Source organism: Anser cygnoides, chromosome 3 (genome assembly GCF_040182565.1).
Source record: "Anser cygnoides isolate HZ-2024a breed goose chromosome 3, Taihu_goose_T2T_genome, whole genome shotgun sequence".
In the NCBI taxonomy this organism is placed as follows: domain Eukaryota; kingdom Metazoa; phylum Chordata; class Aves; order Anseriformes; family Anatidae; genus Anser; species Anser cygnoides.
The window spans coordinates 54,260,551-54,272,777 of record NC_089875.1 but is presented as its reverse complement, the minus strand read 5'-3'; the positions used below and the strand labels follow the sequence as shown (position 1 = coordinate 54,272,777).

General features: G+C 36.3%; 1 protein-coding gene across 18 annotated transcripts in view; it reads left to right on the top strand.

The window, feature by feature from the left end:
- The window catches only part of SYNE1 (spectrin repeat containing nuclear envelope protein 1), a 311,711-nt gene that overhangs the window by 259,674 nt on the left and 39,810 nt on the right, over positions 1–12,227 (top strand). For 16 of the 18 annotated variants that reach the window (XM_013178233.3, XM_048076956.2, XM_048076961.2 and 13 more), the window contains 3 exons: positions 632–790; positions 1,269–1,435; positions 9,049–9,211. In XM_013178233.3, coding sequence (XP_013033687.3) covers positions 632–790; positions 1,269–1,435; positions 9,049–9,211 — 489 coding nt within the window. Of the gene's footprint in view, positions 1–631; positions 791–1,268; positions 1,436–4,651; positions 4,863–9,048; positions 9,212–9,352; positions 9,412–12,227 lie in introns of those variants that run through there. The other 2 variants (XM_066994199.1, XM_066994200.1) reach the window with 2 other exon arrangements.

Below are 12,227 nucleotides of genomic sequence, written 5' to 3'. Positions count from 1 at the left end.
TGTCAGCGATTCAGGAGAAATAGTCATCTGTGGAATGAGTGTACTGGGACTCGAGTAGAAAATTGCATGTGCTATTTTAGAAATAAAAAAAAAAAAAAAAGAAGAAGAAAAATGTAGTGTCTCTTTGATTTAGCTGTGTGCTCATGCACAAATCATGAAGTCTTGTAGTTTGGTCTATGCTACATATATATATATAATTTTTTTTTGTCTTGGTCAAGCATTTATATCTTCCTTTTAATTAATCTCTTAGACTAAAAATAAACCATTAATATACCTTATTGCATTTTATAAGTGAACAAAAATTTTAAGAAAATTTCCTTCTTCTAATGAAACCTTAGAGACATTATGAAACAATATATTGACATGACACTAAGCATAGTACTTGGATGCATCCCTCTATGCAATTGGATGTAACTAGCAAGAATTCTGAGAGTAACACTTCTCTCTCAGCTTACAAAGAATCATGCAAAGTATTTGCAGTACAACTGCAGTTTGTTGTAATAGAAGTAAGTGGCTGGAGTTCATCTGCAGGGCCAGAGGAGTTCACACAGAGGCACAAAGTGCTTCAGCTATCTCTTAAATTAACGTACTTCTATTTATTTATTTATTTATTCTGTTTAAATGTTTTAAGGTCTCCTTACGTCGACAGCAAGTTAGTGAGAGACTGAATGAGTGGGCTGTCTTCAGCGAGAAGAACAAGGAGCTCTGTGAGTGGCTGACACAAATGGAAAGTAAAGTTTCTCAAAATGGTGACATCCTCATAGAAGAAATGATTGAGAAACTTAAAAAGGTATAGTGCAATTACAAACTGTTTTTTTAACTCTTGCTTGGTTTGTGTTGCAAAGAAGATAATGAATTAGCTGAAATAGAGATTTTACCTGTTTATAAATTCCAGTGCGTATTTTTATTCTCTCACTTCGCAGATTTTTCCTGTCTTTTTTAAGGTGGGACTATCCAGGATACCAGAAAATTAAGAGAATATAAAGTCTAAGGCAACTGAGTGCTTTACTAAATGTCCAGTCAGAATTTACTGCAATGTATTTGTAGAAGGGTTTTGTTGGTTGGTTGGTTGGTGGTTTTTTTTTCCATTCTTCTGATAAGGTTGTTCGTGGTTATACCCTAATATTTAAGAGATTGTCTCTCTACTGTACCAATCACCAGAAGAACAAAAACACGTTAACATTCACTTGTATTCCTGTATGGTTCCTTCAGTAGTGTAGGGCAGAATGCATTCAGTATTTATATTCTGATTGTTCTTTTCTGTCCAGGATTATCAAGAGGAAATTGCTGTAGCTCAGGAGAACAAAATCCAGCTCCAGCAAATGGGAGAGCGACTTGCTAAAGCCAGCCACGAGAGTAAAGCATCAGAGATTGAGTACAAACTTGGCAAGATCAATGACAGATGGCAACATCTTCTGGATCTTATTGCAGCCAGGTAAAACAGTTGTTTTGTTTTAAATTAAGAATCATAAATTAAAAATCAAATTAAAATCTTTTTATTTGCTTGCCTTTTCATTATTAAATGTGAATGAGTTTATTCTCAGCAATCAACACATTTCTGTGAAATTTACTTTCCTGTTTTCCTTTGCATTATTTCTTCTGACATTATTTCTTCAAGTAAAAAAGAGACAATTTGAAACTTTATCTGCTAGAATGACACAAGGTTGGTTGCAGCCAGATTTATTTGAGCTTTCTTCAATGCAATCTTACTTCAGATGAGTGCTTAAATCTGGGTAGAAATGTAATTAAAAATAAAAATAAAAATGTTGGCAGAGCAATGCAAACAGTGCAGTTATTGTTTTGGCTTGAATTTCCAGAAGAGCAGTTCTAAAACTAAGTCTGCTCAATTTGTTTTTGACTGATGGAGAAAAGTAACGGAAGGTAGATATATACACATTGGACTTAAATATTCTTTTTTATCAAGGTGAACAACGTAAAAGCAATTTTCATACCTTAAAGAAATACAGGGTTGTTGTTTGATATATGAACAAAATTGGCTTATTTGTTTCAATATTTTCTGCTCGGAGTCATTATACAACCTTCTTCCTGTTACAGACAATAATTTTGGCATGGTTTTGTATACGCAGTTCATAAAACGTATACTCTGTATTTTACACTTCTGGGATTTAAGGATATATGAATTGAAGAGTATTTCAGTCTTGTTTGCAGCAAAAGGGTTTGCTTTGGTTTATGGGTTTTTTTTAACCTTTTTTTTTTTTTTTTTATTATGCTTTTACTGCATTCCTGCTCTGAAATCTTTAAGCATGAGAGCAGTAAATTTTATGTAAGCAGAAGCATTCTGGTGGCTCCAGCTACTTTTACAGCAGTTCATTTTAAAGTAATGAAAGCTGTATAGTTTCAGAACAATCAAGTCAGGAAGTGGTGCATTACGGTTGAGGAGCCTGCTTGTTTTAGAGGATGTGATACATCACCAGTTGTTGATCATGATATATGTTGTATATTTTTTGTGTCTTCTCAAACACTTCCTCAGACAAATTTTCAAATGTTATGTTCAAATCATACCTTCAGGAAGTTTTGAGTGAAAAGCAATGACATTCAGAAACTGTAAAACAGGTCTTTAAAACATCTGTGCTGTCTATTCAGTATTAGAGATTAATGTCCTATATAGACACAGGGAAGGGTTCAGGATTTGGTGTTATTATTGGGTTGTGGAGAGGAAGGGGATATACAGACTTAAACTTCTGTAAACTTATCCACTTAAACTTTTTCATTCTGTTATCATGAAGCAGGGTGTCAAGTCCTAGCACTGGACTAATGTATGTGAAGTATTTACTTACTTTTATTCCCTGAACATTTCAACTAAGCCTTCAGTTTAGCCTTCTTAACTAATTTACTTCTTAATTCTGGACTAAGTACAGTTTGGAAAATGAGTGGCTGGGGAACAGCTTAACAGAAAGGGATCTGGGTGTGCTGGTTGACAGGAGGCTCAAAATGAGCCGGCAGTGTGCCCTGGCAGCCAAGAAGGCAAAATACATTTTGGGGTGCATTAAACACAGCACAGCGATATGGTCAAAAGAGGTGATTCTCCCAATTCATTTAGCATTGGTGCAGCCTCACTTGGAACATTGTATGTAGTTCTGGGCTCCCTAACTTAAAAAGGATGTTAAGGTCCTTGAAAGCATCCAGAGGAGGGCAACAAAGCTGGTTAAAAGGCTGAAAGTCACGCCCTTTGAAGAGCAGCTGAGTACACTGGGTTAGTCAAACTTTTAGAAAAGGAGGCTGAGGGGTGACCTCATTGCTCTCTACAGCTTGCTGATGAGTGTAAGTGGAGAGGGAGGTGCTCATCTTTTTTACCTGGTATCTAGAGACAGGACGTGTGGCTATGGTTCAAAGCTGCACCAGGGAGGTTCAGACTAGACATTAAAAAAATCTTTACCCAGAGGGTAGAACAGGCTTCCTAGAGAGGTGGTTGATTTTGACCTTGAGTCAGCCACAAAGTATACTGACAGTTGGACTCAATAATTGTTTTAGGTCTCTTCCAGCTGGAACTGTTCTACTCTGTTTCATTCTAACTAGCATGCACAGCACTATCGTATGCAGTTGTACAACCCTCTCCATTTCCAGACCTTACTGAAGTGAAAAAAAAAAAAAAAAAAAAAAACTATGGAAAGTTTGAATGTTGCATTTCTGAAGTTGGGAAGTAAATAGTGGAGAAGTTTGATGCTAAGTTATGGAGATTTTGCTAGTTCAGCTGTAGCTTAGGCTGATAGGAGTTAAAACCTGGTTAACTAATTGAACAAAAATTTTTGCATTCCCCAAGGAGATATTTAGAAGACTGCAGAGGCTCTTTCAAATACATCATTATATATTGAAGTATGTTCCTATATTGATATTTTTGAGTTCGGAATATGTCATATAACATAAGTTTTGTCTGCACTTAGCTAGTAAATGTAGATTAATTTTTCTAGTGTCAATAATAAAACACACCTTTTCATATTCTGAATATCCTTTGATCATAATCCTTGATATCATTAATGAAATATTATAGCCTGCACACTATTCTGTAGAGCCACAGTCAGCCTTTGCTTGGAGTATTTTTCTTGGTGTTTTTTTCATATTTTTTTTTATTTTTTTTTTCCATACAGATGTGAACTAACAGAAGGTGCTCTAAAAAATCTTTAGTAATATAGTATGATAATATGAGTCCAATCTGTATCTTTACTTGTTTTTGTGCTGGGTGGTATTGTAAAAGTCTTTCTTTGTCGCGTTCTGTTTTGTTACCTAAATTTTTATTTGCCTCTCCATTTTGAGGAGATCCGTAACTGAAGAAAAGACAGCTACAGAAAGGTAGTTGTGTCTCATCATCAAAAATGTATGTTTCTGTCCTTCTAGAAGATTTTTATCCTTTCAGATGAATTTATTTGATAGGTCAGCCTGCTGCACAAAATGTTACTTATGTTCACAGCCAGTTAGCAGTGCTTTTGCTGGTACTGCTCAGGCTTTGCAAGGAAAGTAATATTGTATGGTCTCTTTTTTTCCTCCCTTCCCCTTGCACTCATGATCCACATTCCTGGAGATCAAGCCTGGCACATGTTAATGAATGCAAGTTTTATTTAGAAACATGACCACTTGTCACCATTCAGTCTCATGTTATCAAGCAACGTCTGCTAACATTTGTTTGGCGTGCAACATTTTCTGTACAGTACTCACCAGTGAAAAGGAGTTTGTCCCCTTTCCTTCCCCCATACTAAGCACAGTGTTTGCAAGCTATTGGAGTGGAAGTTTTTCTTTTTAATGCTGGAAAATTTCATGGTGGTGGCGGAGGACTTGCAAGCTATGAGGATGGCGGAGGACGGCAGTGTGGATTCAGATCTCCCAGACTGTAATTGTGATATCACAAGGCAGGCAGCTATTTTTGTTTCCTTTTGATTGATACAGTTCTTTCTGAAGTCTTGGCTTGCTGAGAAACAGATAAAAATATTGATATATAGAAATCACTGCCTTAGCTAGAAATGCCTGCTTTCTGCTCTATTTAAAAGTAGTTGATAGTAATAATGGTATACTTTGTTTTACAGCTAGTGCTTTTGGATCCCAGATTAACTTTTTGTAACTAATGCAGACTTGCAACTCCTAAAATGTCTTTGCTGTCTGAAAGAGACTGTTGACTGCTTTTACTGCTGTTTTTAAATACAAGTGTATACACGTGAGAGAAAGCAGACTTTATATTTGTCTGCTCACTGTGTCATCAAAGGGGCATGGCTACAAGCAAAAAGCAGAGACGGAAAGAGGCTGTAAAGACAATGTCAGACATTACTGGAGTTGATCTGTCCAGTACATATCCTGTAACTACATGTAATTCAGCCTACATTTTCTTGCATTTATGATTCAATTTCTCTTTTTCCCTGTTCACAACATAATCCCTAGAAGTTTTGTGTGTTATGTTCATAGTTCTATAAATTCATTCCTTGAAAGGGGAAGCTGTGATCTGAAGAACAACTATAACTGACAGTAATACTGCCATTGTGCACATTTGTACTGTAATATGGACCTTACATCCTTTTTAATCATAAACTAATTTTAAGATTTATTTTAATAGTGACTTTTTTAACTATTTCATAGAATTAAATGCTTCTTGAAACTTCAGTTATGAGTACTTTTTTTTTCACTTTTCTGTTTTCTACTGGCTTTATACAGGTTTAGCTAACATAGTCTTACTGTCTGTTTTCATGTTCATTTTAAGTTTAACATTAGTATCCAGCTGTCTAAATGACTAATGCAGTAGCTATGAGTTCTATATGATGCATTGTTAAGTATTTACAAGGCTGTTCCTGTTTATGTTTAAGTGGAATCTCAGGCTGTCTAGTTTAGGACTGTTAGAATTAAAGGCATTTGGGTTTAATTTCAGCTCCAAATTGTTCTGCCATTGCCCTTTCTTAATGTAAGATAAACATTTGAAAGTTACTTTCTTGGGGAATCTGAGGTACAGTAATTGAACATTCAAATTTAGAAATGAGTTTTCTTCACTAGACCACAGAAACGGTTTGATTCTGAAGTGTTTTCCTTTCTGAAAGTCTTAAATATTTGTAAAACGTAGCAATACTGATGTAGATATATAGATATATAAAACAACCTTTGAAACAAACATGGCATGAGCTCGAATGTGGTGTATTCATTATCAAGCAGGGAAGTTATCTCAAATCTCTTCAAGTAACATGCATAGTGCTGCAACAAAAGCATGAGATGCTTATCAGAATAATTGTTTAAACATAATCTTGTAAATGAAATCTCAAAAGATCAAAAATTACAGTTGGCTAGGAATACCACATATTTGGATGGTTTCTAATTTGACCTTTGTCTCTAAGTAGAGCTTTTAGTTTCATTTTCAGTCTTTCAGGCCCTGCCATTAACATAGAAATATATGATTTTGAGCTGTTACATTTTCAAGGGGAAGACAATTTTTTCTTGCATACACATTATGTAATTATTTGTACACAGGCACAGTGTTCAGTGAGATTAAGAACACATGCATCTTGCTTGCTAAAATTCAGAAGAGAAACTGTTAGACATGCTGGATGTTAGAGTAAATTTTCAGAACAGCTGCAGTCACAGCATAGTACTGTTCAGTCAAAAAAAAAAAAAAAGGAAGCCCAGCATATTCCAAGAAGCACATGTTTATTTGCTTCGATCTGTACCATGGGCAAGGAACCTGTTATGTTATACTCTGTACAAAAAATGAACAGTATGAACAATAAAGGTAGTGGGGGAGGGAAGGAGCTGTCTTTTTCTTGAAAGATATATATATATTTCTTTTTATTTATTTACTTTTGGAATTTAGGTGCAGGTATACTTAAGAATTGCAACAGCCTTTGGAGGGAGGGCAGGTTTAGAAGTAGTTTTTGGCTTTGGTTTGAGAATTCTTTTCATACATCACTTTTATTTTTTTCTTTTTGTCTCTTAAGTAACTTAGGTCAGGTGAGTGAAGATAGTGCTATTTGGTTTTTATATATATATATATTTTATTTTTTTTTGGAGCCTGGCAGAGAAGTAGTCCCATGCAGTCTGACTGAGACAAAGAGGGTACTTTCTGATTATCAGATGTGTCAGGCAAAATTTAAATTAAATCTAGCAAAGATAATAGGGTACTATAAAACTGCCAATATGAAAAGCCTGGTTCACAGCTTGGGCTTGCAAATGATAGAGCAGCGTTGCTTGTATGCTGAGGCCTGATGTGACTCATTGCTCCCTTTCTCATTCCAGCACACCTGCAAAAGATCAACAGCATTCAGCCTTGAGAGTATAAGCAGAAAATGAGCTGGATTTCACCCCAGTTAGACTGAAAAACTGTATGTGAGGTCAGAATGAGTGATAACCAACTTTCTTGCCTATCCTACAAGCAAGCTTCAATCGATCCAAAACCCACAAAACACATGTATAACACAAAAGTGAAGAGGGGATGGTACCCCAAAGATTGGTTGCTCATGGTGTCTCTCCAAGGCTGAATACATTGCTGTGTTTTGGGATGACCTGATTGACTGGGAATTGGGCTGTCTTCCAGCACAATGGTGTTGTCTTCAATTACTTCATAGCTAGATTTTCAGATTACTTAGATTTTTTCAAAGTACCAAGATTTTTATTTTTTTTTTTTCTGATAACAACTCTACAGATGTTGGTCATGAGACTCTGGCATGAAAGATGCCAGATTTGTACTGTTCTTGAGTCTGTTTGGTGCTAAATATCCACATTTGATTATCTGTGACCTAAGAGAGGTCTAAAAATGGGGGGGGGGGGGCGGGGAGTAATAGTCTTGCGGTTTTCAAAGTTGATATTAAGATCTCAGTATTTCTCTTTGGTAAGGAATGGACACCCATAGCAAACCCTCAGTAGTCAGCTTCATGTACAGCATTAAATGTGGAAATGCTTGATAAATTTCAATTTAGAATTATGGACAAAATATGAATTGCTCTGTTTGAATTATGGGATAGTCAGGTGGCATTTTTTTTCTTTGATGAATTCAGTAGTCTTGTCTTTTTCAGTCCAATTTAGTCAGTATGTTCCAAGGTGCACTCATCTCTTAAAGCTTTCTGATATTGAAACACTTAAGTGGAAGAACAATGGAAGCATAGGAGGGAATGTTACTCAAAAATGTTTGTGGCACTGCATAACAAACAAACAAACAAATAAAAGAATTTTTAAAAAAAGAGAGAGAAAACTTAGAAACAATTTCAGAATCCTCTAATGTATGTTAGGTAACATGGGGGTAAGAAGGAAGGAATTACTGAGAAAGACTTTTACAGATGAAACAGGCTGAAGTGAAAAATATCAGCACAGGTTGAAGGTTTAGTGAAATTTTTCTCACTCATTAATCTTAATGCACATTTAAATCAAAAGCACTGTATAATTTTTCCTGACCAGTACTTTTGCAGGGTCAGGGCCTCCAGAAAAATACTACTTAGATATCACTATGAAAATACATTCCGATTTCATCATTTAAATCTGAAGTAGTCCATTAAGACCAAGAACATCTTAAAGCAGCCCTTGGGATTCAGGAATTTTCACTAAGTTCCCAGTTTGAGTTCTCTCACTAAAATCTGTTTACTCAGGCACAACTGTCACTGTAACAATAGTTCAATGTTTCAAAATCATCAGGGTGAAAACGATCTGTTCACTCAGAGCACTACACCAACAGTACTGGTTAACTGGACCAATTATTTGTAGTCTAAAATCTTTTGTCTTCTTTTAGTCAAGTTTGCAACTAAATTAGCTACATTATTTTGGGTTTTGGTGTGTGTGAGTTTATTTAAATATATATACATATTTGTATTTCTAACAAACATTTGTCTCAACAGATAACGGTATAGAACCTTTGAAAATGTTGTCTGGAATTAGCAAACTCTTAATTTTTCTTAACCAGAACCTATGAATGCTGGATTATTTGTAGAGATAATACACCTCTGTTACTCAATAAAGGAAGACTTCAGAACAGAAGTTGCCATCTATGTTAAGTTTCTTCTGAAATCCCCCTGAACCACATACTGTAGAAATTCTTCTTCAGAGTGTATCTATGTTCCTGTTTCTTTTTCTTTACAGGGTAAAGAAGTTGAAAGAAACCCTGGTTGCAGTGCAGCAGCTGGATAAGAACATGAGTAGCCTGAGATCTTGGCTTGCCCATATTGAGTCAGAGCTGTCCAAACCAATTGTCTATGAAACTTGCGACTCTGAGGAGATACAAAGGAAGCTAAATGAACAGCAGGTAAAATACAAAACACTTGTAAGGTGCACAATGGCATTGGGAGAAACAAAGTAGTGTGTCCTTGGGCTGCTCATACCCAGGGCATGAGGCAAAAAAGTGTTCGAATATCAAGGCAAGTGGTGCTTACTGTGTCACTTATAGAGCCTTCTGCTGGCTTTGACATCGAGTCTACTGGGAGCTGTTTGACATTCACAAGAAAGGTAAGGCACCAAGAGATGTAACCTGAACGAGCTATTGCAATTGATTTTTCTTTGGGGTTTGTGGTTTTTGTTTGTTTGAATTGACTGTTCCAGGAGGCAAAACTGACACCTATTAGGCCATGCAAATTTTGCACATGCTTGAAAAAGACTGTTTTTTAGCAACTTTTCTAACTTGGTTTTATCTTGCAGCTTGTTTGAGAATTACATTGCACGCAAAGATGCATGAACTATACATGTGAAGTTAAAATCAGTTGTTTTATACCGCCCAAAGCTTTTATGCAGTGCTAGAACAAAATAGTCAACATTGGAACAGGAAAAGAAATATATATATTATGTCAACCAGCTTTTGGCATTACAATTAATCTTACCCCAAAGAACATTTATTATACTTTCTATATCCTGGTCCACTTCACTGCTATGCTATATGCCTACTTCACAGATTATGGCTCAGTGCAGTAGAAGGAAATATGTGGGCGCTTCATCCTTCAGCTGCCCAGTGTAGTTTTATTTAGAAGCACTTTGCTGGTGAAGACTGTTCTGTTGTGTTCATGTTGGTTATTTATTAGCAGAAATACCTTTTCGGTGCCTCATTGGAGATGAGTTATATGCTCTCCCGAGTTCTTTCACGAAAGGAGAAATAAATGTGTGGGAAGAGGAATGCCAGAATGCTTTGGGGAACTTTAATTTATGGAGTGCATAAACTGGCATTTTGATCTTTTAAGCTGACTGTGGGGCTGAGACCCAAGAATGTTCTCAGAGTGTCTTCTGGCTCCCCAACTGATTTTCTACATGGCTGTGCAGAACTGCTTATTAATATTCTATATGCAATTTACACAGGGTTAATAATTCATAACACACAAGTGTAACTAATGAGTTGTGTTTCTGAGATGGTGAAGTGCTGGGCAAGGCTAAACATTGCTATCAGTAAACTAGATACTTGACTTTTTTTGCACTAGGATCCCTGTGCAAGCATTCCACAGTTTGTTATAACCAGTCCTCGTGGGACTTATTTGGGGTATGGAGACTGGTGTCTCTCTGGTTTCCACCATTTCCTTGTGGTGGTTCCCATAGAGTGACAGCATTCAACAATATTCTGTGGAAGTCTGAGTGGTTTCACTGGAATCCCAAAGGGGAAAAATAGAGGTGAATTTTATACTGGGAAGATACTATGTTTGTAATCCTGATGATGATTTGATTTGATCATGATGCAGACCATGGTTGTCATATATATATGACAAAACAAAAACTTTAATGTATGGCAACCAGTATTTTTATTACTAGGCAGCTATATCTCTGTTCACTTTATCTCAGAAGGCCAGCATGTCAGCCATCTCAAGTATTTCATCCCTCTTTTTTCTTCCCTCTTAGTGTTCTTCTTTTTTATGTTTAATCTTCCACTGAGGCCATGTTATCTTCCCTGTTCATACTGCTACCAGTTGTTCATATACAAGATTACATAAAAAATATTATTCTGTGAAAGAGGAGGGACAAATTCCATTTCTGTAACCCCACTGTCAATCTGTAACTTCTCAGCCTCTTCTTCAGCCAAGAATGAGCTTTGCAGGTTGCTGGTCCCTATAGTGAAATTAAGAGGCAATTCAAGCTGGATATCCTGGGGAAGGTAGTGTAACCTCACTGAAGCATTTTCCAAGGGTTGCAAGCTACATTTCTAGATTACTTGTTTGTTTACTTTCTCAGCCTGCTACCAGTTGAAATTGAAGAATCGTTTTTGCTTTAGGGATAATTCAGGAGAAACTTGTACGTTGATGACAGCAGTGCACGGAAGTGATGCTTCTTCTGTAAACTAACCAAAAAGGCTAATTGTTCTCTAAGAAACATATCAACTGAGGCCATGGAGGAAAAAAATATACATATATATCATAGTCATCTGCTGTAGAAAAGTTCTGTAGGTGAATAAAAGTTTAATTCTTAGGAATACTCAGGACTACCAATGTGGCAGTTATAACTGCTGCTGTAGTCCAAAACAACAAAAAGGAGATTATGTTACCTGAACTTGCTTAGCCTAAAGTCTCATAGCTGTCTGTAGTACATATTTTGTAGAGTATTGAATCTATGTATAGTATCCACCTTATATAACATCTCAGGACAGGGAGAAAAATAAACACTTGTACATTATGATGAAAGAGTATTTTCCAGGCAAGTAAAAGTGAAAGGGACAGTGCTGAAGGAGAAAATACTGTGATTTTCCACTTTCTCATACAGGTGTTCACAAAATATCCTTCTGTTTCATATATGAGAACAGGAAATTAATAAAGTCATCGAGTCCAATCATCACAAACAACAAAATCAGATAACTGATATAAGATAAGATTACTCCATTTCAAATTTGATGATGATTTTAGATTCTATATTTAAACCTCATTTCCTGCTGGAAGGCTGTATTCATATTGCTAGTTGTTAGAAAGGTTTGTCCAATTAGAGCTTAAATTTATGTAGAGACAGTATGTCGACACTATGTTTCTTTTTGTGTGTTAACATTTTTCTTTACAAGCAAAATAACAGAATCACAGAATCATCTAGGTTGGAAGAGACCTCCAAGATCACCGAGTCCAACCTCTGACCTAACACTAACAAGTCCTCCACTAAACCATATCACTAAGCTCTAAATCTAAACGTCTTTTAAAGACCTTCGGGGATGGTGACTGAACCACTTCCCTGGGCAGCCCATTCCAATGCCTAACAACCCTTTCAGTAAAGAAGTTCTTCCTAATATCCAAACTAAACCTCCCCTGGCGCAACTTTAGCCCATTCCCCCTCGTCCTGTCACCAGGCACGTGGGAGAATAGATCAACCCC